This window comes from Engystomops pustulosus, chromosome 1, assembly GCF_040894005.1.
Source record: "Engystomops pustulosus chromosome 1, aEngPut4.maternal, whole genome shotgun sequence".
NCBI classification, from domain to species: Eukaryota; Metazoa; Chordata; class Amphibia; order Anura; family Leptodactylidae; genus Engystomops; species Engystomops pustulosus.
The window spans coordinates 158,385,905-158,413,118 of record NC_092411.1 but is presented as its reverse complement, the minus strand read 5'-3'; the positions used below and the strand labels follow the sequence as shown (position 1 = coordinate 158,413,118).

The window sequence follows — 27,214 nt, the reverse complement described above, 5'->3', positions numbered from 1 at the left end:
TATGGCGGGTGAGGGGAATGTAAACAGATGCGCAAGAAGCGCATGATGCGCATGGAGCTGGCGTTCCGCTGCCAGGCGAGCTTTCGCCAATCCAAGCCCCTGTCTCTAGGCTACTCCCCAAACAGCACTTCTAAGAACCTTTTGTATAAGATCAAGTGTAGTAGCGTTCTTATAAGTTTAGGATATGCCGGGTGAGGGGAATGTAAACAGATGCGCAAGAAGCGCTGAAATAATATCCCTAAATGGTAAAAGTTTGCCAGTATATTTTGTGGATAACACAGCAGGGTGGCGACAAAGTTAACAACTTTGATGTGGAATCCATGAAAACAACCCAAATTTCTGCCTGACACACCTCGTTTGATAAAGGGACGATGTATGGAGGCAGCTATATGGACGACTTTTGGAGGTAGCAATGGAGACAACGTGTGGAGGCTGCTATGGAGACAATTTAATTTGGATAGTGCCTGTATGTGGCAGTCCCAAACATTTTTCAAACCAGAGGAGCAGGTAGGTGGCCCTCCAGTAAAATGGGATAGATTGAGTGCCTGTATGTGGCAGTCCCAAAAATGTTTCAAACCAGAGGAGCAGGTAGGTGGCCCTCCAGTAAAATGGAATAGATTGAGTGCCTGTATGTGGCAGTCCCAAAAATTGTTCAAACCAGAGGAGCAGGTAGGTGGCCCTGCAGTAAAATGGAATAGATTGAGTGCCTGTATGTGGCAGTCCCAAAAATTGTTCAAACCAGAGGAGCAGGTAGGTGGCCCTGCAGTAAAATGGAATAGATTGAGTGCCTGTATGTGGCAGTCCCAAAAATGTTTCAAACCAGAGGAGCAGGTAGGTGGCCCTCCAGTAAAATGGGATAGATTGAGTGCCTGTATGTGGCAGTCCCAAAAATGTTTCAAACCAGAGGAGCAGGTAGGTGGCCCTCCAGTAAAATGGAATAGATTGAGTGCCTGTATGTGGCAGTCCCAAAAATTGTTCAAACCAGAGGAGCAGGTAGGTGGCCCTGCAGTAAAATGGAATAGATTGAGTGCCTGTATGTGGCAGTCCCAAAAATTGTTCAAACCAGAGGAGCAGGTAGGTGGCCCTGCAGTAAAATGGAATAGATTGAGTGCCTGTATGTGGCAGTCCCAAAAATGTTTCAAACCAGAGGAGCAGGTAGGTGGCCCTGCAGTAAAATGGAATAGATTGAGTGCCTGTATGTGGCAGTCCCAAAAATTGTTCAAACCAGAGGAGCAGGTAGGTGGCCCTGCAGTAAAATGGAATAGATTGAGTGCCTGTATGTGGCAGTCCCAAAAATGTTTCAAACCAGAGGAGCAGGTAGGTGGCCCTCCAGTAAAATGGAATAGATTGAGTGCCTGTATGTGGCAGTCCCAAAAATTGTTCAAACCAGAGGAGCAGGTAGGTGGCCCTGCAGTTAAATGGAATAGATTGAGTGCCTGTATGTGGCAGTCCCAAAAATTGTTCAAACCAGAGGAGCAGGTAGGTGGCCCTGCAGTAAAATGGAATAGATTGAGTGCCTGTATGTGGCAGTCCCAAAAATTGTTCAAACCAGAGGAGCAGGTAGGTGGCCCTGCAGTAAAATGGAATAGATTGAGTGCCTGTATGTGGCAGTCCCAAAAATTGTTCAAACCAGAGGAGCAGGTAGGTGGCCCTGCAGTAAAATGGAATAGATTGAGTGCCTGTATGTGGCAGTCCCAAAAATGTTTCAAACCAGAGGAGCAGGTAGGTGGCCCTGCAGTAAAATGGAATAGATTGAGTGCCTGTATGTGGCACTCACAAAAATTGTTTCAAACAGAGGACCGGGTAGGTGGCCCTCCAGAAAAATTAAATGCATGAAGTACTATAGCAAGAGCCAGTGGGCCCTGTCAAAAAATAGCCAGTTTCCTCTACTTTACTGTACAAAGAGGAGGAGAAGGAGGAAAATGAGGAGGAGGAGGAGGAGTGGATCAATTATTCAGGTTGAGCTTCCTTCACCTGGTGGAGATTGGAAATTCTGAGAAATCCAGCCTTTATTCATTTTAATAAGCGTCAGCCTGTCAGCGCTGTCAGTCGACAGGCGTGTACGCTTATCGGTGATGATGCCACCAGCTGCACTGAAAACCCGCTCGGACAAGACGCTAGCGGCAGGGCAGGCAAGAACCTCCAAGGCGTAGAGCGCCAGTTCGTGCCACATGTCCAGCTTTGAAACCCAGTAGTTGTAGGGAGCTGTGTGATCATTTAGGACGATGGTATGGTCAGCTACGTACTCCCTCACCATCTTTCTGTAAAGATCAGCCCTACTCTGCCGAGACTGGGGACAGGTGACAGTGTCTTGCTGGGGTGACATAAAGCTGGCAAAAGCCTTGTAAAGCGTACCCTTGCCAGTGCTGGACAAGCTGCCTGCTCGCCTACTCTCCCTCGCTACTTGTCCCGCAGAACTACGCACTCTGCCGCTAGCGCTGTCAGAAGGGAAATACTGTTTCAGCTTGTGCACCAGGGCCTGCTGGTATTCATGCATTCTCACACTCCTTTCCTCTCCAGGGATGAGAGTGGGAAGATTTTGCTTGTACCGTGGGTCCAGGAGAGTGAACACCCAGTAATCGGTGCTGGAATAAATTCTTTGAACGCGAGGGTCACGGGATAGGCAGCCTAGCATGAAATCTGCCATATGCGCCAGAGTACCAACGCGTAAGAATTCACTCCCCTCACTGGCCTGACTGTCCATTTCCTCCTCCTCCAACTCCTCCAACTCCTCTTCTTCTGCCCATACACGCTGAACAGTGAAGGACTCAACAATGGTCCCCTCTTGTGTCTCGCCAACATTCTCCTCCTCTTCCTCCTCATCCTCCTCCACCTCCACCTCCTCCGATATGCGCTGAGAAACAGACCTCAGGGTGCTTTGGCTATCAACAAGGGAATATTCTTCCCCCGTCTCTTGTGACGAGCGCAAAGCTTCCGACTTCATGCTGACCAGAGAGTTTTTCAACAGGCCAAGCAGCGGGATGGTGAGGCTGATGATGGCGGCATCGCCACTGACCATCTGTGTTGACTCCTCAAAGTTACTCAGCACCTGACAGATATCAGACATCCACGTCCACTCCTCATTGTAGACTTGAGGAAGCTGACTGACCTGACTACCAGTTCTGGTGGAAGTTGACATCTGGCAGTCTACAATCGCTCTGCGCTGCTGGTAAACTCTGGATAACATGGTCAGTGTTGAATTCCACCTCGTGGGCACGTCGCACAACAGTCGGTGAGCGGGCAGTTGGAGGCGGCGCTGCGCTGCCCTGAGAGTGGCAGCATCTGGGCTGGACTTCCTGAAATGCGCACAGATGCGGCGCACCTTCGTGAGCAAATCAGACAGATTGGGGTATGTCTTGAGGAAACGCTGCACTATCAGATTTAACACATGGGCCAGGCATGGCACATGTGTCAGTCTGCCGAGTTGCAGAGCCGCCACCAGGTTACGGCCGTTGTCACACACAACCATTCCCGGCTTGAGGTTCAGCGGTGCCAGCCACAGATCAGTCTGCGCCGTGATGCCCTGTAATAGCTCTTGGGCGGTGTGCCTTTTGTCGCCTAGGCTCAGCAGTTTGAGCACCGCCTGCTGTCGCTTAGCGACGGCACTGCTGCTGTGCCTAGAGCTACCGACTGATGGCGCCGTGCCCACGGATGGTAGTTCGGAGGAGGAGGTGGAGGAGGGGTGGGAGGAGGAGGAGGCATAGTAGGCCTGAAACACCTGGACCGAGGTAGGCCCCGCAATCCTCGGCGTCGGCAGTATATGAGCAGCCCCAGGGTCAGACTCGGTCCCAGCCTCCACCAAGTTAACCCAATGTGCCGTCAGCGATATATAGTGGCCCTGCCCGGCAGCACTCGTCCACGTGTCCGTGGTCAGGTGGACCTTGTCAGAAACGGCGTTGGTCAGGGCACGGATGATGTTGTCTGACACGTGCTGGTGCAGGGCTGGGACGGCACATCGGGAAAAGTAGTGGCGGCTGGGGACCGAATACCGAGGGGCGGCCGCCGCCATGAGGTTGCGAAAGGCCTCGGTCTCTACTAGCCTATAGGGCAGCATCTCCAGGCTAAGCAATCTGGAGATGTGCACATTAAGGGCTTGGGCGTGCGGGTGGGTTGCACTATATTTGCGTTTCCGCTCCAGCGTCTGGGGTATGGAGAGCTGAACGCTGGTGGATGCTGTGGAGGATCGTGGAGGCGACGATGGGGTTTTTGTGCCAGGGTCCTGGGCAGGGGGCTGACTAGCAGCTGACACAGGGGAAGGAGCAGTGGTGTGCACGGCCGGAGGTGAACGGGCTTGTTGCCACTGAGTGGGGTGCTTAGCATTCATATGCCTGCGCATACTGGTGGTAGTTAAGCTAGTAGTGGTGGAACCCCTGCTGAGCCTGGTTTGGCAAATGTTGCACACCACAGTCCGTCGGTCATCCGGTGTTTCCTTAAAGAACCTCCACACTTCTGAAGATCTAGCCCTCGCCGCAAGAGCCCTCACCACGGGAGCTTCACTAGTTGACAGTGGCGCTGATGCACCAGCTCTGGCCCTGCCTCTCCGTCTGGCCCCACCACTGCCTCTTCCAACCTGTTCAGGTCGAGGACTCTCCTCCGTCTCAGAAGCACTGTGTTCACCCGGCCTCTCAACCCAGCTTGGGTCTGTCACCTCATCATCCTCCGATCCCTCAGTCTGCTCCCCCCTCGGACTTCCTGCCCTGACAACAACTTCCCCACTGTCTGACAACCGTGTCTCCTCATCGTCGGACACCTCTTTACACACTTCCACTACGTCAAGAAGGTCATCATCACCCACAGACTGTGACTGGTGGAAAACCTGGGCATCGGAAAATTGCTCAGCAGCAACCGGACAAGTGGTTTGTGACTGTGGGAAGGGTCCAGAAAACAGTTCCTCAGAGTATGCCGGTTCAAATGCCAAATTTTCCTGGGAGGGGGCAGACTGGGGGGGAGGAGGCTGAGGTGCAGGAGCTGGAGGAGTGGCGATTTCGGTGACATGGGTGGACTGCGTGGAAGACTGACTGGTGGTGGACAAATTGCTCGAAGCATTGTCAGCAATCCACGACATCACCTGTTCGCACTGTTCTGGCCTCAACAGTGCTCTACCACGAGTCCCAGTAACTTCAGACATGAACCTAGGGAGTGTAGCTCTGCGGCGTTCCCCTGCTCCCTCATCAGCAGGTGGTGTCTCACCCCGCCCAGGACCACGGCCTCTGACCCCTGCAGTAGTTGGACGCCCACGTCCCCGCCCTCGTCCTCTACCCCTAGCCCTCGGGTTAAACATTTTTAAAATGAGAGTTATAACTTTATTTTTTTTTTTTTACTTTTTTTTGTTTTTTTTTGTGTTTTTTTTTTTTTTTGTGTTTTTTGTTTTTTTTTGAGTTTTTAAAACCAAACAATGCTATCCTATTGCTATGGCTATTTTCTAGCCAAGTATCAAAGCACACTACTATGCCAGATGAGATGACACTGAGTTATTGGCTAATAGAAATCCAACCCCTACTGAATTTTGCCACTTCGGCCTTTGCTATGGATATGTGCGCCACTAAGCGCAGAACACAGCGGTCGCAAGTCTCACTACAAATTGCTCAGAATTGGCAAGTACATGCACTGCAGAAACTACAGCCACCAGCAGATCAACCAGAAATCAAATATATAGAACGCTACTGTAGGCTTCAAGAAGCTGTTTGTATTCTCCTATGGCTATTTTCTAGCCAAGTATCAAAGGAAGCACAGTACTATGCCAGATGAGATGACACTGAGTTATTGCCTAATAGAAATCCAACCCCTACTGAATTTTGCCACTTTGGCCTTTGCTATGGATATGTGCGCCACTAAGCGCAGAACACAGCGGTCGCAAGTCTCACTACAAATTGCTCAGAATTGGCAAGTACATGCACTGCAGAAACTACAGCCACCAGCAGATCAACCAGAAATCAAATATATAGAACGCTACTGTAGGCTTCAAGAAGCTGTTTGTATTCTCCTATGGCTATTTTCTAGCCAAGTATCAAAGGAAGCACAGTACTATGCCAGATGAGATGACACTGAGTTATTGGCTAATAGAAATCCAACCCCTACTGAATTTTGCCACTTCGGCCTTTGCTATGGATATGTGCGCCACTAAGCGCAGAACACAGCGGTCGCAAGTCTCACTACAAATTGCTCAGAATTGGCAAGTACATGCACTGCAGAAACTACAGCCACCAGCAGATCAACCAGAAATCAAATATATAGAACGCTACTGTAGGCTTCAAGAAGCTGTTTGTATTCTCCTATGGCTATTTTCTAGCCAAGTATCAAAGGAAGCACAGTACTATGCCAGATGAGATGACACTGAGTTATTGGCTAATAGAAATCCAACCCCTACTGAATTTTGCCACTTCGGCCTTTGCTATGGATATGTGCGCCACTAAGCGCAGAACACAGCGGTCGCAAGTCTCACTACAAATTGCTCAGAATTGGCAAGTACATGCACTGCAGAAACTACAGCCACCAGCAGATCAACCAGAAATCAAATATATAGAACGCTACTGTAGGCTTCAAGAAGCTGTTTGTATTCTCCTATGGCTATTTTCTAGCCAAGTATCAAAGGAAGCACAGTACTATGCCAGATGAGATGACACTGAGTTATTGGCTAATAGAAATCCAACCCCTACTGAATTTTGCCACTTCGGCCTTTGCTATGGATATGTGCGCCACTAAGCGCAGAACACAGCGGTCGCAAGTCTCACTACAAATTGCTCAGAATTGGCAAGTACATGCACTGCAGAAACTACAGCCACCAGCAGATCAACCAGAAATCAAATATATAGAACGCTACTGTAGGCTTCAAGAAGCTGTTTGTATTCTCCTATGGCTATTTTCTAGCCAAGTATCAAAGGAAGCACAGTACTATGCCAGATGAGATGACACTGAGTTATTGCCTAATAGAAATCCAACCCCTACTGAATTTTGCCACTTCGGCCTTTGCTATGGATATGTGCGCCACTAAGCGCAGAACACAGCGGTCGCAAGTCTCACTACAAATTGCTCAGAATTGGCAAGTACATGCACTGCAGAAACTACAGCCACCAGCAGATCAACCAGAAATCAAATATATAGAACGCTACTGTAGGCTTCAAGAAGCTGTTTGTATTCTCCTATGGCTATTTTCTAGCCAAGTATCAAAGGAAGCACACTACTATGCCAGATGAGATGACACTGAGTTATTGCCTAATAGAAATCCAACCCCTACTGAATTTTGCCACTTTGGCCTTTGCTATGGATATGTGCGCCACTAAGCGCAGAACACAGCGGTCGCAAGTCTCACTACAAATTGCTCAGAATTGGCAAGTACATGCACTGCAGAAACTACAGCCACCAGCAGATCAACCAGAAATCAAATATATAGAACGCTACTGTAGGCTTCAAGAAGCTGTTTGTATTCTCCTATGGCTATTTTCTAGCCAAGTATCAAAGGAAGCACAGTACTATGCCAGATGAGATGACACTGAGTTATTGCCTAATAGAAATCCAACCCCTACTGAATTTTGCCACTTCGGCCTTTGCTATGGATATGTGCGCCACTAAGCGCAGAACACAGCGGTCGCAAGTCTCACTACAAATTGCTCAGAATTGGCAAGTACATGCACTGCAGAAACTACAGCCACCAGCAGATCAACCAGAAATCAAATATATAGAACGCTACTGTAGGCTTCAAGAAGCTGTTTGTATTCTCCTATGGCTATTTTCTAGCCAAGTATCAAAGGAAGCACAGTACTATGCCAGATGAGATGACACTGAGTTATTGCCTAATAGAAATCCAACCCCTACTGAATTTTGCCACTTCGGCCTTTGCTATGGATATGTGCGCCACTAAGCGCAGAACACAGCGGTCGCAAGTCTCACTACAAATTGCTCAGAATTGGCAAGTACATGCACTGCAGAAACTACAGCCACCAGCAGATCAACCAGAAATCAAATATATAGAACGCTACTGTAGGCTTCAAGAAGCTGTTTGTATTCTCCTATGGCTATTTTCTAGCCAAGTATCAAAGGAAGCACAGTACTATGCCAGATGAGATGACACTGAGTTATTGCCTAATAGAAATCCAACCCCTACTGAATTTTGCCACTTCGGCCTTTGCTATGGATATGTGCGCCACTAAGCGCAGAACACAGCGGTCGCAAGTCTCACTACAAATTGCTCAGAATTGGCAAGTACATGCACTGCAGAAACTACAGCCACCAGCAGATCAACCAGAAATCAAATATATAGAACGCTACTGTAGGCTTCAAGAAGCTGTTTGTATTCTCCTATGGCTATTTTCTAGCCAAGTATCAAAGGAAGCACACTACTATGCCAGATGAGATGACACTGAGTTATTGCCTAATAGAAATCCAACCCCTACTGAATTTTCCCACTTCGGTCTTTGCTATGGATATGTGTGCCACTAAGAGCTAAACACAACGGTAGCAAGTCCCCCTGCTAATTCCTCACAAAATGGTAAAAGATGCAAATTAAAATAAAAAAAGTAGAACGTTATTGTAGCCCTAAGAAGGGCTGTTGGGTTCTTTGAGAATCACTCCTGCCTAACAGTAAGCTAATAGAACACCCTAACGCTTTCCCTGACCAGCAGCAGCTCTCTCCCTAGCGGCATCCAGAGACAGAATGATCCGAGCAGCGCGGCCAGCGGCTAGTCTATCCCAGGGTCACCTGATCTGGCCAGCCAACCACTGCTATCGACGTGTAAGGGTACCACGTCATGCTGGGTGGAGTGCAGAGTCTCCTGGCTTGTGATTGGCTCTGTTTCTGGCCGCCAAAAAGCAAAACGGCGGGAGCTGCCATTTTCTCGAGCGGGCGAAGTATTCGTCCGAGTAACGAGCAGTTTCGAGTACCCTAATGCTCGACCGAGCATCAAGCTCGGACGAGCATGTTCGCTCATCTCTAATGAAAACATTATAAAACCAATACAAATTTGGTATAATAAATACTGTCATTATGAAGTGCAGTTTGTAACGCAGAAAACAAGCCGCCACACAGCTCTTTATGTGTAAAAAAAATCTTTGATTGTGGGGAGTGAAAAATAGAAATGAAAAACCAAAAAAGGCCCAGGTCCTAAAAAGGGTTAAATGGTTGCAGCATTAGGAAGTTTGAGAAACACTGTGCTAATGGTTGGGAACCTGCGATAAACCATTTTTAGATATGTCTCGTATTTGTGGTGCAGGTGCTGTAGGAATAAACTTCTTCCTATTGTGTGAGGGAGAAGTATAGGCCCAGGTCTCGTTCTCATATAACCACTGAAGGAATAGATTTGAATTGTTTAGATGTAAGTAAAGTACACAAAGGATTTCTTTTGATTTTGAAAACAAACCAAAATATTCACCTTCAGCATATCTGGGGCGTGGCATGTGTCTCAACCTTTAAAAGTTCTCCTATGGGCCTTAAACCGAAATTGAAAACAGGCAGAAACGACGCAACCTCTGTTCCCGAAGAAGCTTGATTCTAGTACCATATGTAGGAAGTGAATTCTAGTCTTGTAGGGGCTATAATATTCATATAGCACAGGGCCATGGCAGTCTTACTATCCCCTGAAAGTAATATCTGTTATTTAACCCCTTAACATCCTGACCCTTTTATGTTTTCACATTTCCATTTTTCACTCCCCACCTTCAAAAATCTAACTTTTTTTTTACATGTAAAGAGCTTGTTTTTTGCATCACAGTTCGCACTTCATAGTGATGGTATTGAATATTCCATGCCATGTACAGGGAAGCAGGAAAAAAATTCCAAATGCAGTGAAAAAACGCATTTGCAACGTTTTCTTGGGGACTTGGATTTTACGGCTTTTACTATGCGCCCCAAATGACATGTCTTCTTTATTTTTCGGGTTTTTAGGGATACCAAATTTGTGTAGGTTTTATAATGTTTTCATTCATTTACAAAAATTAAAACCTTTGCAAATTTTTTTTTTATTTTGCCATCTTCTGACGCTAATAACTTTTTCATACTTTGGTGTACAGAGCTGTGGGTGATGTTATTTTTGAGACTTTTGATGACGTTTTCAATGCTACCATTGTTAGAACTGTACGACAGTTTGATCACTTTTTATTGAATTTTTAATATTTTTCAAAATGGCAGAAAAGTGCCATTTTTTACTTTGGGCACTATTTTCCGTTATAGGGTTTAAAACAGTGAAAAACCGTTGTTATATTTTCAGGCATTTTAGGACGTGGTGATACGTGTGTTTATGATTTTTACTCTTTATTTATATTTATATGACTTCTAGGGAAAGGGGGGTGATTTGCATTTCTATGTTTTTTTAATATAATTTTTTAAAAAACTTTTTTATTTTTACTATTTTTTGGACTCCCTAGGGTACTTTAACCCTAGGTTGTCTATTTGATCCTACAATATACTGCCATACTACAGTATATGGGGATTTTCTTCCTCATTCATTACAATGTGCAATGTACAATGTGACTGTGGTAATGGTAATCTTCTTATGTTTGTTATCCATGGCATCCTTCCTACTAAAATACACTTTAAAAATTATTATCTAACTGTTCATGACAAATCTACCTTTCAGGTCCTTACAAAAGTATTCAACGATACAATCTTAACCCCTTAAGGACGCAGCCATTTTGTAGCTTAAGGCTCAGCCCGATTTTTTGGATTCTGACTTGCTTCGCATAATATGGTTATAACTTTTGAACACTGTTACTTATCAAAACGATTCTGAGTTTGTTTTTTCCCCACATGTTGTACTTCATTTTAGGGGTAAATTTTGGCAGATAAGTTTTGCGTTTATTTACAAAAAAAAAGAAAATATGATACATTTTTTGAAAAATTTGCCATTTTCGAAATTCAAAATCATTGCGTTTTCAGGCAGATAGATTTACCACCTAAATAAGTTGCTGAATAACATTTCCCATTTGTCTACTTTACATTTTCATAATTTCTGAGATGTTTGGATAATTTATTTTGATGTCACGCGGCTTACAAATAGAATATCGCTTTTCCGGATTTTCAGAATTGACTATTTTGGGGATAAATACAGTTCTGAATGAAATTTTACATATTTAGCATCAAAACCCCCTATATAACCAACCCATTTTCAAATCTGCACCCCTCAAGCTATCAGAAACAGTTTTTACGAAGATTGTTAACCCCTTGAGATCTTCATAGTAATTGAATCAAAATGGAGGTGAAATTTAGAATGGTCATATTGTTCCCTTATACGTTCATTTAGCCCTAAAATTTACACATTTCCAAAATATAAAAAGAGAAAACCCACCATACAATTTGTTCTGCAATTTCGCCTGAGTACAAAGACCCCCCACATGTGGCTGTGACTTGTTTTATGGGCGCACAGCGAGGTGCAGAAGGAAAGGAGGGCCCTGCAGCTGCCAGGATTTTAGTTTCCTCATTGGCCCCTTTTGAAGGCTATAAAATTTTTGCTTTTCCGTTATTTGGGCCATGTGATGCCATTTTTTTTTGCGGGATGAGATGCTTTTTCCATTGTTACCATTTTGAGGTTGGTATCACCTATTGTTGAAAATTTAGGAACTTTTTTTGAGGGCAGGAGTAGAAAAGCATCAATTCTGTACTGGATTTTTTACTTTTTTTTTTTTGGTGTTCACCATATAGACTAATAATCATGTTATCTTTATTCTATGGGTTGATATGATTACGGGGATACCAGACATGAATATATTTTCTCATGTTTTACTAAATTTGTCAAACAAAACCTTAATGTGGGGAAAAATCTATCATTTATGTATTGCCGTCTTCCAAGTGGCATAACATTGTTACTTTTTTGGCTACGGAGCTGGTTGATGGCTTGTTTTATGCAGGACATGTTGTACTTTGCACCAGTCATGTTGGAGTACATATGGTTTTTTGATCACATTTTATAGCATTTTTTGTGGGATTGAAAAGGTAAAAATCATAATTTTTGGAGGGTTTATAACATTTTTATTTTACGGCGTTTATCGTGGGGGTTCAATAATGATTTACTTTTATTTTACGGGTTGTTACGGACGCGGTGATACTATATATGTGGGGTTTGTGTTATGATTTAGACTTTTTTTTGAGTTATATGTCTCTTTATATGTTTTGGGGGTTTGGGGCATTTTTTATGACTTTATGACTTTATTTTTTTATTGAATAACTTTTTTTTTTTACTTTTTCACTTTTATACCATGGGACATGAACAAGCAATCATCTGATTGCTTGTTCATGATAATATTCTGCAATACTGATGTATTGCAGAATATTATCAGTGTCAGCCTATACACTTGCATAGGCTGGCACTGTGCCAGTAAGATGAAGTCACAGACGCCATCTTACCGGCAATTCTTGCAAGTAACTCTGGGGTCCAGATCGGACCCCAGAGTTGCTATAGCAACGATCGGCGCCCCCCAAAAACGGTTCGGGGGGCCAATCGTGGGGGAAAGACCCCCCAGATGCATGTTAGATGCCGCGGTCGCGCTGACCGCGGCATTTAACGGGTTAAGCATCCGCGATCGGAGACAACTCCGATCGCGGGTGTTACACTGGGGTGCCGGCTATCAGTCACAGCCGGCACCCCGTCTTTCCTGATGCTGGCTCGGCGCTAAGTCACTGAGCTCAGCGTCCGATATATCGGACGCTGAGCGTTAAGAGGTTAAAGGACCTCTATCATCAAAATAAAAAAAATCTGCCATTGAGACACTGTACCTTAATTACAGTCTTTTTTCTGATATGCAAATGAATAAACATGAGTCAACTTCTGAAGATAAGAGTCATGTTTTCTCCGGGCTGCCAGTTAATCACACCTCCTTCTTTTGACTGACAGCTCTGTGTCTCCTTAAATCTTGGTCTGAGCAGACAGGAAGTCTTCTCCCTCTCCTTACAAGAATGTTGTCCCTCTCACTTGTATCGTGAATTTAGCAGTGAGCACTCTGTGGTAAACCGCAGATCGTCTCACGAATTCACACACCCTGTGATGGGTGGTGGGCAGGACCACACACCAGTGGGTGGGGCCAACATAGACAAAGGCATAAAAAATTTAGGGAACGATTTGACCGGTTGAAGGAGGCAGGTTTAAGCTGGGGTGCCTGCACTGCTTTCTGCAACAAAGACCCCCAACATGTGTTCATTTTATGGATAGCAATACAGGGTTTTTAATTTAATTGATGTAAATTATCTAATATGCTGCCCCTACACATTACAAAAGTAACATAAAATAAAGTGACAAACCACTCTAACTATGTTAGACAATTATTCTGAAAAAAACAATTCTATATTCAATTTGTTACAAAAGTAAATATTTTGCCATAAAAAGTTTGATATAGTGATTTATAGTATCTGAGTCTTAAAATGAAAGTGAAAATAGACACGGCTTCTTTAGCTTTGATGGTCATTCTATTAACTCTTTTTGAAGAGGCAACCACAAGTGCAGGCTCATAACACTTACTCGTAGATCCTGGCACCCTAACTGTGGTAATCTTATAATTCTTTTCCATGGTTTCCTTACTTGTTTAAAATTATGCTAATGAGCCAGAAGGGCTGCTAGGGTGGTTTTTAGAGCCCCTCCATGCTGTAGATTCATAGACTGAAACATCCTTCCCCCTCTGCTCCTGCTCGGCCATCTCCCCTCTGCATGACTGTGGCACAGGATGTTTCGGAACACAGTGGGAGGGGAAAGCGCTTGCATACTGTAACAGTCTGTGAATCTGTAGCATGGAAGGGCTCTGGGGTCTGCCCCAGTAGTCTTTCAGGCTCAGATTATTTTTTAAAAATAAATACTATATAAAAGGTTACAATATATAGACTTTTGTAACTACAATAAAAGCTGAGATTTTGGAATCAATATTGTAAACTCTATATCTAATTGTAAAGTAATATTTCCCTTCACAGGTGATGTGTATTCCTGTAGAAGTACAAAGTCAATAGAGCTGAGGCATATTTTTAATATGACTGCAATAAATCTTCCTGCTGGGGCACCGTGTGAGCAGAGACAAGGTTATTGTGATAAATTTCATGTCTGCCGACTTGTTGATGCTGATGGGCCCATCGCCAGAATAAGAAAATCATTCTTGAATTTAATAGAGTTTGACCCTGCTGCCTGGATGAAGGTAATAATGCTATATTTTGAGAAGTTATTTGTTCAGGACCCTAAATATGTGTTTGTTATTGTTTTGATGTTGTTTGTTGTTTTATTTTTTATGTGTGGCAGTAAAATGAAATGCATCATAATCAGAACATTTGTAGATTTTTTTTCTTAAAGGTAACCAACTATCAGGAATCTACCCTTTAAGGTATCTTTATGGTAGCTTGCCTCTCAGGGCTGTGGGAGCAAAGGCTACTCCACACCCTAGTAACCTCTGCTGACCGGGCTCTTTGGGCGTCCTCTTTCCTACCAGCTGTATTCACACCATCAATACACCTGTGCACTCTAGCGCAGGCACTGAGAAAGAACTACTGCAGTGAAAGTGTGCAAGGTGGTGGGACAGCAGAAGCTACTGGGGCATGGAATAGCCTTTACTCCCACACCTTGTAGAGGCTACTCTTCACCACAGCAGCCTCTGCCAAAAATGTGTTTATTAGTATGATAAAGTTTAGATCAGGTTAGGCTATATAAAAGGATTAGAGAATGATAGTTTAGGGCGTTAGGAGGAACAGACTAACAAATCTACCTTAATTGGTAGATTCCTGATGGTAGGTTTCATTTAAAGGACATCTACCACCATAATGAAGGATCATAAACCCAGCACACTGACATACTGGTGTGTGCCCCCTCTTGAAGAAGCTGCTCATTTTTTAGCTCCTTTATGTCCTGTTTTTTTTTTTTCAAAAACAGGCTTTTAAAATTATGCAAAAGCCTGATCAAACTGATCTTGAGTCAGTGTACCAACATTTATTAAGGGATTCATTGTGTTGGAGATAATGTCTGGACCATTTTCTTTTCTCCACCTATCTTGAGAACTGTGATTCTCCAACTCCTGTCCTGCCTTGTAAGATACGTATGAATGTAAAGTGACAGAAAGAAATTTTTTTGATTATCTATCCAAAAACTTTAATGGCTAATTAGGGACAAATGGATAACAAAAATAAGAAAACTAGAATTTGATTTATTCGTTGGAGACCATATTTGTTTCACAGTTGACGTGACAGGGTATACTGTGTATCCTTGAGTATAAGCTAACCCGAGTATAAGCCAAGACCCTAATTTTACCACTAAAAACTGGGAAAACCTATTGACTCGAGTATAAGCCGAAGTTGGGAAATGCTTTGGTCACAGCCTCCCAGTATATAGCCAGCCAGCCCCCTGTAGTACATAGCCAGCCCTCTGTAATAAATAGCTATCCCCCCAGTAGTATATAGCCAGCCCCCAGAAGTATACAGCCAGCAAGCCCCATGTAGTATATAGGCAGCCAGCCCCCAGTAGTATATAGGCAGCCAGCCCCCAGTAGTATATAGCCAGCCGCCCCTAGTAGTATACAGCCATCCCCATGTAGTATACAGACAGCCCCCATGTAGTATAAAGCCAGCCAGCCCCCATTTAGTATACAGCCAGCCCCCAGTAGTATGCAGCCAGCCAGCCCCCCAGTAGTATGCAGCCAGCCAGCCCCCCAGTAGTATACAGCCATCCAGCCCCCAGTAGTATACAGCCATCCAGCCCCCAGTAGTATACAGCCAGCCAGCCCCATGTAGTATACAGTAAGTCAACCCCATGTAGTATACAGCCAGCCAGCCCCATGTAGTATACAGCCAGCCCCATGTAGTATACAGCCAGCCCCATATAGTATACAGCCAGCCAGCCCTCATGTAGTATACAGCCAGCCAGTCCCCAGTAGTATACAGCCAGGTAGCCCTTTATAGTATGCAGCAAGCCAGCCCCATGTAGTATACAGCTAGCCAGCCTGCAGTTTGTCAAACACATAAAAAAAACAAACTTACATACTCACCTTAGGGCGGTCCCAATACCCGCTGCAGCTCCCCAGTGCTCCGCTTCCTGCAGCTCCTCTTTTTTCTTCTCTTTGCTGCGGCGGCCTGCACATCGCATGGAGGCATCTCTGCCAGCTAATACAGATAAGAGAAGACCGAAGAAGAGCCACGAGGAGCAGTGCCAAGCATCGGGCGCCAGATGGTGAGTATGTAGGTTTATTTTTTTTAATTGACTCGTGTATAAGCCGAGGTGAGTTTTTTCAGCACATTTTTTGTGCTGAAAAACTTGGCTTACACATAAGTATATAAGGTACAACTTATATACGATGCTGATTCGGGTTCTGCCGGGATTCACTAAGGTTATGCGCCCGATATCCACTAGGTGTCGCTGCTCCGCTGAAGTCTGCTGGAATTCACCTCCTTCGTTCCGGTGTATGTGAGTGCTATTTTTGCAACACAATTTTTTTTTAAAATTCTGCAGTCTTTCCGACGGCCACGCCCCCAGATTTCTGTCGCGTCCGCCACAATCCGATCGCATGTGCCAAAATCCCGGGGCAATTTGGCGCAAATCGGAAAAATTCGGGAAACACGGCAGAAAAACGTGATTCGGACCCTTAGTAAATGTGCCTCTTATAGTTCTAGCACTGAAATCCCATTGAATTATTGTATATTTCCATCAGAATTGTATTATCAAAAATAAATTCACAAGACCAAGATTTTTCATGGTTGTTTTAATATTTTTCATTAAAAGAAACTGGTTTATAGTAATTATTCAGTTGTTCCCAGTAAGGGATCAGAATTACATATTACATTAGAGGATCTAGCTGTAACATGAACACTTATATAAACGTACAACATATACTACATATACTACAACATACAGCAGTAATGTATGACAGGGACAACTGAGTTTTTTTGTTTTGAAAAAAAAGTGGTCATTTGCAAGTTTTTGCTTTATTTTATATCATAAAATGCTCTATATATTCTGTATATAAAGTTGTCAACACTACTTTCCATATTTTGTATAAATATAGACACGATGGTGGGCTGTTCTACTGATTATATTAACGCTGGGAGCTGTGATGGCTGGAACAATATTTATATTTGGCCGCACTCTGGACACTAAAAAAGGGGACTCTAAGAAAGGTAACGTAATATGTGAAACAGAACCTTTGATTAAGTACTAAATCCTTAATGACATACAGTGAGGACAACAAGTATTTTAATCACTGTTGATTTTGCATGTTTTAACACATGCAAACTGTGAGAGATAGCATCTACAAGATAATCTAAAAAATCACATTACATGAAATAAGTATTTGACACAATAAAAAACAGAACTTAAAGCACAAGTGTAACATTTTTTAACAAATCAATAGCTCTTGGAGTGTATAACAACTTTGCCTTATTATTATTATGACTTATATCCAGCAGTTCCTTTGCTATCCTCCTCAGTTTAGCCAAGTGCTGAGGTAGCTGCTTCCACTGGCTATGGTAACAAACATTGTGAATCCATCCTGTAAACAAATCTACAAACTCACAGGCAGAAAGGGGATGCTGGTCCCTGTTCACAGAGGAGGCCATTTGACAGTGCTCTCTGTGTGTAAAGCAGAGCTAAATGTCTTCAGGACTGTGGATACAGATGTCTCCTTCACAGAATAGGGAGGTGGAAGATCTTCCTGTTCTATATTAGTTCCTCCATCTCAGTCTGTGATTCTACAGAACTTTCTCAATCTCTCTCTTCACCTAATGCTGCCCCAACACCATATACTAGGCATTTTGTGAACAGTGCAGATAAGTTATTAACCCTTTATTAAATCAGGGGATTTACTTGTAGGAATCTCACTGGATTTACTGCTAAATTACTGCTAAGTGAGAGAACACAAGGGGGTCATTTATCTTTAACCATGCCATTTGACTTTTTTTATTTTTTTTTTTCGTTTTATGGCTTTTAGACATGTTTAGGCATGTGTGGCTGTAGGCTTTTTGCCCCTTTTCTAAAAAAACGTTGCACGAAAGTAAAATATTATTATGAAACCTTCATCTAAATTTTTGCCTACACCTGCTCAGGACTGGAGTTTATTTGTGCCAAAATTATGATATTTTTAATACGTCAACCTCTGGATTTTACCTTTGGATATTGGCAACATAGAAATGGTAATACTTTGCAGTGCTCAAAAATAGGGTGCAGGAGAGCAGTACTGAGCTGTCTCAAAACAAACAGGATGAGAGTAGTTACTCGCTGTTCCCATCTATACAGGATGAGTACTAGTAAAGTGCTGTGCATATATATAAGACTAGTAGGCATGGAAAATTATTGAACAATTTAAAATCACTTGATTTTTTTCAGAAATAATGTAATCTCCTTTGAATGACATTTGATGGATTTTTGTAAGGAGTAGACCATGCCACTAGAACGGTGTTTTGATCAAGACTCTAGATTGGCCATTTTATTGCTTCAATGTTTTCTGTTTCAAGCACCTGCTTTGCCTGTTGCTGGTTGAAAGATTGTTGCCTTATTGAGTGAAGAACACAAGTAAGGAACCTTGTTGAATAAGGTTCTGATACACAATTTCATTCATCCCACCATTCTGCATTCTGTGTAAGAGTTCTAACTTATGTGGCAGAAAACGTCCCTAGACCATGACACTTCTTCAGTTTGTCCACAAAATAGAGCGGGTTTTCACTGCAACTGCTATTAAATTTTGAGACATTGTATGTCGAGACAGAGCTTTACCCTAGAATGAACTGGCGAGCAATACCAGATCTGTCGTGTCATACAGTGTCTCAATGTTTAAGAGCATTTTGTCTGAAAGCCCACTGCAGTGACCAAACCTCTCACTAGCATAAAGAATCAAAAGGCTAGACTCACCTTTCCGAACAAAGAAGTAGTCAAGATGTCATTTTCATGATCAAAGTTCAATTGATTTGGATCTGATGAGAAACATTATATTCATCGACAAACTGGGGAAAGACTGAACCCAAAGTCTGTAAAGAAGTCATTGATAGGTGGTGGAGGAAGTGTCATGGTTTGGGGAATGTTTTCTGCAGCAGCTGTTGAACCTCACATGCAGCTATTTTGCAGAGTGAATGCAAGTGTGTATCAGAATCTTCTTCTGCTGCATGTCAGAGACTCATCTCCTAGTCAGAGATAAATTTAGTTTATCCCATCCAGACTTTCCTCTAATCATATATGCCTCCCCAGTAGTTAAGAAAGCAGGAGTATGCATAATGTTTAGAAATTCAGTATTGTTTAAGCTGTTCAAAACGCTAAAAGATACAGAAGGAAGATATATGATTGTCATGGGGGAGATTAATGATGTACTTTACACACTTGCAGTAATGTATGTGGTTTATTACAACAACAGGCTATTGGTAGAATAATTCAAAGTGGAGACTTTAATGCTCCTCCAGATCAAAAGATGGAATGTTCTCCTACTGTAAAAGCGCAGATTACTACTGAAGTGGAAAGACGAAGGTATTGTACTGTAGAATGACATCCCTCCCAAAGGTGCTGTACTTCCTCCACGGCATTCCATTGAAAATTCCTCCGTGTGCTTTGAAGGAGATACAGCACCTTTTATTGAGTTTTGTCTGCAGAAATTAAAATTCCCGAGTAGCTAAAGAATATCTATGTTACTCCATTAAGGAAGGGGGTATGGCCTTCCCAAACATTCAGGCCTATTGACCAAAAATGGGTAACATTGAAAATAACTATATTTCTGACAGATCCATCCGATTGAGGATGGAAGCATTATGTTTGAAGGATTTTATTTGTGAACTTTTTACTCCCACCCTGCAACATTCTATATCCTTATGGAGGAAGTTAGCTGGAAGTTTAGGTTTAAACATATGATTGAATGCGTGGGTGGATAGAGGAATATTAGACCCCTACCCCGGCCCGTTGCAAACGTGAATCACGGCACAGTGCATGATCCTCGGAAAATGCACTTTTGTGAACATCGCAGGACCGGGTAAGTAAATGTGCCCCTATGTGTTTGCATTGCGTTTTAAAACATGTTGCAAACACATTGGGAATAATACACCTCAAAATAAATCATTAATACTGATGTGTTTGGGATGCGTTGGGATGTTTTGCCTGATGCATTTGTTGTGCCTTTCAAACACAATGAAAACTCTGTAAACTGTAAACGTGTCCTAACAATATACAGGTATTCATTTATTAAATGGATATCCATCTCATATAAGAAACCAACAGCTTACTTAGCTCGGAATGGCTAACACTTAGATTTATCTTGGGGAGAGGCACAAGGCAGAGCTGATTTAAATATCACCCCATTGTTTCCTTTATTTAAGGCAAAATTTGATATGGGCCAAAATACCGCTATCTGTTGCAGGCCGTATTAACTTAATTAAGATGGGGGTACAACCGAAGTGCTTATATGTCTTCTCCCACATCTTCATATCTATACCTAAGTCTTTTTTTGCAGCCCTAGACTCTTTATTGATACCCTATATTTGGGGGCAGGTAGGTTCAAACAACTGAATAAGCTACAGAGACCTAAGGAGCTAGCGAGGATGCCCGACCTGTCCTGCCCGTCATGTATGTATACTACCTTGCGGTTCACTTACACTTTTTGGGCACTGGGATATCGACTGGCCCCTCAGAGGACCCTGACTAACTATTAGCTGCTTGTGCTGCCTACAGCTTCCCTCAATCCTCAAAAGGATCAGATTGATCTGGAGGCAGGCCAAGAAGATCACAGCTTTCACAAAGTACCCCTGGAGACTCCCTATGGAATAACTAGGGTCTCTCACATATTTCTGAGGATATTAATCCATCTCTCTGGAAATCACATGGTACTGTCTACATTTTTTGGAAGGGGTGGGGTAGAAATTACAAACAATGGCAGTATGTCACACATCTAGGAGAATACTAATACATTAGAAATGAAGAAAGAGATGTGTATGAAAGACATATGAAACTTTATTTAGAATAACATAGAAACACTTAAAAACCCATATTGCGGGTACATATCACAAGAACTCCCCAAACAGACACATGATAAATGGCAAAAAAGATGTCACACAAAATTATAGCCAGGTAAGTAGTGTTCTAAAAAATACATAATCAATATGCAAAAATACCCAGGACCAGGAGTTAATAATAAGTAACATACAAGTGTACAGCATAAACATAAGGTCCGGTAAAGGTAAAGTGCAATGTGATAAAGTGCAGAGACTACATTACCGTAAATGAGGAGTAAAGTCTGGTGAGGAGAAGGTGCCCCACGCGTATCGGCTATAATTTTGTGTGACATCTTTTTTGCCATTTATCATGTGTCTGTTTGTGGAGTTCTTGTGATATGTACCCGCAATTTGGATTTTTAAGTGTTTTTATGTTATTCTAAATAAAGTTTCATATGTCTTTCATACACATCTCTTTCTTCATTTCTAATGTATTGGTACTGTATACATGCAATATCAGATATATGGGACAAACATCAATGCAATCTTTTGAGCAATTAGAATCTAAATACCAGATCCCTAGACAAAGTTTTTTTCAGTTTCTACAATTACGACTTGCACTACAAGCCCATTTTCCTAATATGACAGAAATGTTGTCCTCTTTCCCGCCTGATAGGGATGATTAGGTCCCAAGGACCAGGAGGCTTAATATCATGCACATATCTACTCACATCTTATCCATGCTAACACTCAGATTGTACCATGCCGAGCACTGGAGTGGAAAATGTTGATACTATCTCTAAGCAGAGGAGGATGCGGAAGTATTATAATCACACAAATTTGTGTCACCCGCCATAAATAACAAACTGATTAAATTGTATACTACATACCAGTGCTATCTTACACCAATACGGCTATTTAATATGGGTCCTATCCCTGCCCATAATTGACTTAGATGTCAATTTACGCCAGCTACCTTCTACCATATAGTATGGTACTGATCGCTACTACAGACCTACAGACAGAGCTATATGGATATACTGGAACAACCTATATCTCTTGATCGTAAGATTTGTTTGTTTGTACACTGGATGAGGAACTCTGACCTCACTATACTAGAATCTTTCTTAGAGAATCTCTTTTAATAAAATGATAGCCGTCCACTGCGTAACCCAGTGGAAGAAGCTGATAAACGCAATTATTCCTTACCAGAAAGTGCTCTACAAGCAAAGATCCCATCCTGCAAAATTTGATAGGATATGGCACGCATGGTGCGTTGGGGATCCTCCGCGATAATATTTTCATTGTATACGCTTATGGCATCTATACTTTTACTGCACTTCTGAACTCCTTGAGAAAACGTGAATGCGTGTTAGCAACCTATGTTCCACAGTGACAACACCTCCATAATGACAAATGTATTGCAGAGACATGACAACTCACAGGGTGTATGTTATATAAGGTTTTTTTTATAATCTTATGTCCAAACTTGCATTTTACATACATGATTTTGATTAAATAGAATTGTTTAATGTGCTTCCTTATGCCATGATGCTCAACATTGGATGTTGTTTCTTCTTTCAAATAAACGAGTTAAAAAAAAAATACAGTTGGAAAAAAAAAATGTATTTTATATAATATATTTTTATTCTCCTGTAAACCAAAATATCTTTCCATCTTTCCCTTGCTCTAGTACAACAAACAAGGAACAAACAACAAACAAGGAAACAAAGCGACAGGACTACTAGAAGATCCAATATTCATTATCAACATCATCATCAAGGAATTATGTATCACCAGGAAGAAGAATCATATGTGGCTTCGATTTATATGCAGTCTGAGACAAGAATATAGAATAAACTGCACAGTATTCATTTCATACTTGTCCTGCAGGGTTACATACAAGATACGTACAAGGTTCTTTAGGTTTGTTCTTAAGTTGAGTTTGTATGTAAGTCAGAACTGGTATATTTTATAATAGTTACTCCAAATTAAAAAAAAAATTGTGCCAGTGACAATTCAATTTTCAACGTTTTGTGCTGTCATGGGAACAACCATTATCAATAAAACTTTATTACAGGCACCTTACAGCCAGTCACTGCAGTCTGGGACTAGAGTAGAGCATCCAGTGAACATCACCAGAGGTCACAGTGGGCAGAGAGGTAAGTTTGTCACTAGGTTTCGTCTGTAAATTGGGTGTCCATAAGTCGGGTACCCTGTACAACCAAGTTATGTCTTTACTTTATTATCAAAAATATAAAAGATACTGGCTAAGGCCTATTTTACACACATATGCTTCCTTGGCCACAACCCAGGCATAGCATATGGCTGGATGAAGAAGAGGAGGATGTGAGCGTTCCTTACCCCCTCCCCTCTCTATAGGAAGTAATGTAGCTGCGCCGTATGTATGACAAAAGATAAAGCATGATCTTTTTTTCCAGCTGCGGCATAATACGGTGACACACAGTGTGCACAATGCACTTCTATGGTAGCCTTATAGCCATTCTTATGGCTAGCTTACCACCTCCATAAACAGATGTGTGAAAGGGCCTAAGAGTGAGGGGAAAGTTGGGGTACTGACAGATGATTTGTGGTCCCTGGTGTTGGCTACTCCTAAACTGGTGTTGCTCAGTCTGGGTGAATGGATGTTCTGGCTTATTGTGGGTCTAATACAAATCCTGTATAATTGTTTTTCCTGTGATGAAAGGTTTTTGGAAGCAGGTGCACAAATTCCTGTTTTCTCAAGAAAAAACGAACCCAATGTCCTGGCAGGGTACCTTTTACAGATTTTTACAAAGCTGCCATTGGCAGAATAGACCACCCATATCCGGACAAAAAAAAAGGATTATAAAACGTCACTTTTATTTAGTCAGATAAAATGTATTAAGTGCTCAGGGAGATGTTTATTAAAAACACAGTGTAACAGGTGTCTCGAGTTTTATCAGCTGCACTATATGTGATGTGCAACACTAGACAGAGTGGATCTATATACAAAAGAGGGTCTAGGTTAGGTGGTCACACTTCGATACTAGCACTATGAGTCACATGCGACTTATATCATGTTGCTAGATCGTGAGGATAATTGCTTGCCCTGAGAAGTATATAGTGCAAACTATTGAGGATACACATATAAGACAAGGGACAGAGTATGTGGGTTACGATATAGATTAGGAGTTGGAACACCGCACTTAGACTATAAGGCTGTGGGTGTTGCAAGAAACATGTCGTATGGCCTGTAAATCATATAATAATTATGAACAGGCTGTAAACCAGCCTGTAATGGCAATTGCCAAAACTGGGACCACTGTGCCTTGACTGTGACCACTATAGTCAAGGTATTGTTATTAGTGGGCAATACTGTGGAGGAAATATCACTGCAGCTAAACTGCTGAAAAATATCACAAAGTAACCACTATCATACCCCTGGTTCTAGAATAACAGATGATTAACTCTGAACGTCCCTATGTGCTTGATATGTAAACTGCTAAATTATATTGGTATAGATGACCCTATGCTCAAAGTGATAACTGGACTACCATATCCCTCTTTATCATAGCATGTGCAACACCCTCCCACCATACTCTCCCACCCATTTCTTCCTCATTAGGAGGTCTTTGTGCAGACAAAAGGGCCTCTATTAAACTTAGTATGCAGCATATCCTTCCCCTACTCTGCTAGTGCCTCTAATACATGGAGTATCTCTCTACCTGTTCTTGACTTCTTTTATCAATTTGTGACATGGCAGGATTTTTGTCACAAGTTATAAATCTTAGAAGTGTCAGACAACAGGCCACACAGGTCTTCTGTATAGAGGACCTTCCACCAAATAAGACAGATATTCTTTCAGCCTTTAATGACATATACAAAATTTACAAACAATACATCAAAGCGAGCTGGGAGCTTTGAAACCTTTCTGAGCCAAAAATTCGTTTATAGGGCTTTGAGAATACAAATCAACCCTAAATCACACCAGGGTGACCCAGAATTCTTAAGATGGTGGCAGACAATCTTGACAGAAAACTCTCTGCGTATGATTGAATACCTGCAGGTTCAAGACATACAATCATTTAATCAACATCCTGACTTTCTAGGACTGGAGAGTAAACTGCAGAAACACATTGATACTCTTGTGAAAGAGATCAAAGAGAAAAAACACCAGAAATATCTAAGGGATAGGAAGGATTTCCAAACTGGACAGATATACTACTAGAGAAGTAATCAGAAACGCAATAAGACTATCGCTAACTACCCCTTTATACAGATATTTCTGAATCTGAATTCTCAAGTACATAAGACTTTGTGTCAAGTCAATAACCCAAACAGGGAGGGACCAAATGTAAAAATACAAGAAATCGTAATTCACCTCGACATAAGAGGACTACCAATAATCGAGACAACTTTACCAGAATCACATCAGTGAAACCATGTATGGGAGTAAACTACCCAGTAACTTGAAATACTCAATCTCTATCACTTTCCTCCTCAGTATCATCAGTCAGTCAGCAACACCATCCAAACCCACCTGTTGCACAATCAAAGAATGCAGATCCCAGGAGAATTATAGAGCCACAACGCACAGACATGTCTACGGCACAACCACTGCCTTTCAATACACAAACCTCTATAATTCCACACCTAACCACCACATCTTTTCCTTCTCCTTTTTTAGGAACACACCAGTTGTTACATATTGCTGGACAAAGGCCAATGCCTATGCGGCCTATGTCCCGCAATATGCAACAACTGGTGTTGCCATTGGGATGTCATGTCTTATTTTATCATATAGTTTCCGAAACTGGAAGAAAATAAAGATTGAAAGTTTTTAAAAGCCTCATCAGTGCTGGAGTGAATCTTACTTACATGTATTACTATGGGCTTATTCACACAGCTGGGAATTCCACAGTACCGTGTGGCAGGTTAGTGGCTTTGAGAAAAACCTCAGAGCAGGTCTTCTTCTTTCCTATTCTGTATTTGTGGATCCATTGCTAGGTAAAACAATTATTGACACGCCAATGTGTTAGAACAGGCTACTGACATAATTTTCCATTTTTTTTAGGATCCATTTTTGTGGCCATATTGCTCACACCTCATCTGCATTGCCATGTGCCAATACAGGCTGCAAATAGGGGAATGTTCTTGGCCCGTTTTGACCGGGTTGAATTGGGTGTCGCTTGCCCCTGCCATCTCCATAGGAGCTGAGTGGCCGCAGCTATGTCTGTGCTTTATAAAAGTCATTGGCTGTGAGCTAGCTGCAATTTCTGACGCTGGCTCACAACCTCCATATATGGTCATGAAGGCCTTAGCTTTTGACAAATACTGTTGACATACAAGCCATTAGAGATGTATTTTGTGGGCGCAGGAAAAATACATTTCTATGCAGGAAGCCTTAAAGTGGAAGAAATTAAAAAGAGCATAATACAAAATCAAAAAACAAATCCCATTTTATTACCAAACAATGATAAATAATGTGAATGAACAAATACTGTTGACACATGGCCATTACAGACATATTTTATGGCAACAAGAAAAATATGTTTGTATACAGGAAGCCTTAAAAGGGAAGAAATTAAATGAACTCTACCATTTGATTGGATGCATTATGAAGCAAACATACCTTGAGAATGCTGTAGCTACACTGATGCAGGATCATATCTTGGTTAATCCCTGAGTTGAGTAGTTTTGTTAAAAAAACAATTATAACATTGAGGACCTTGGGAAAGCTGGATTGCATGATTGCACAAGTTGCACAGAGCTTGAATTACACACGGGGTTTAGACTAGACAGGACTAATCAACTTGAATTGGATCACTCATACACAGCAGATGGGGGATATTACAGCAATTGATTATTCTGCCTTCAGGCACAACCCAGGGATTGCATCATCCTCTGGTTCAGTGAATAACTAATGTGCTAGGAAAAGTGCTGAGCCCAGCTACAGTAGTGAAACAGCTTCATATTCTATAATTGTTTTATCAGCAAAACTACTCAGCACAGGGATTAACCAAGATATGATCCTGCATCAGTGTAGCTACAGTATTCTCAAGGTTTGCTTCATAATGCATGAAATCAAATGGTAGGTTTCCTTTAAAAAGGAATTATACAAAATTATATAAACAAAACATATTGTGTTAGCCAAAAATGATAGATAATGTGCCTAAAAAATGGTGATTATAGTCACAAAACCACTCCAGTTCCCCCACCCCGTTCCCCAGTGTATGCATGGTTCAGGCCAGTTTTCTGTGACTTTTTAAATAACCAAGAAGCCAGAGCTGCTGACAGATTTATTAAAGGGCCAAAGCCACTTTAAAGGAACCCTGTCAGATACATCTATTCTCCCAAACTAAAGGTTCTACCTCATTTTCATTTAATGAG

General features: G+C 42.2%; 1 protein-coding gene across 5 annotated transcripts in view; it reads left to right on the top strand.

Annotated features, from left to right (window-relative positions):
- The window catches only part of LOC140065271 (disintegrin and metalloproteinase domain-containing protein 10-like), a 98,571-nt gene that overhangs the window by 61,605 nt on the left and 9,752 nt on the right, over nt 1-27,214 (top strand). For 3 of the 5 annotated variants that reach the window (XR_011847881.1, XR_011847879.1, XR_011847873.1), the window contains 3 exons: nt 13,883-14,100; nt 16,948-17,059; nt 22,536-23,004. Coding sequence is in view for 1 of the 5 variants with exons in the window: in XM_072112878.1 (XP_071968979.1) it covers nt 13,883-14,100; nt 16,948-17,059; nt 22,536-22,696 (491 nt within the window). In the remaining 4 variants the exon portion in view is untranslated. Of the gene's footprint in view, nt 1-13,882; nt 14,101-16,947; nt 17,060-22,535; nt 26,444-27,214 lie in introns of those variants that run through there. The other 2 variants (XR_011847874.1, XM_072112878.1) reach the window with 2 other exon arrangements.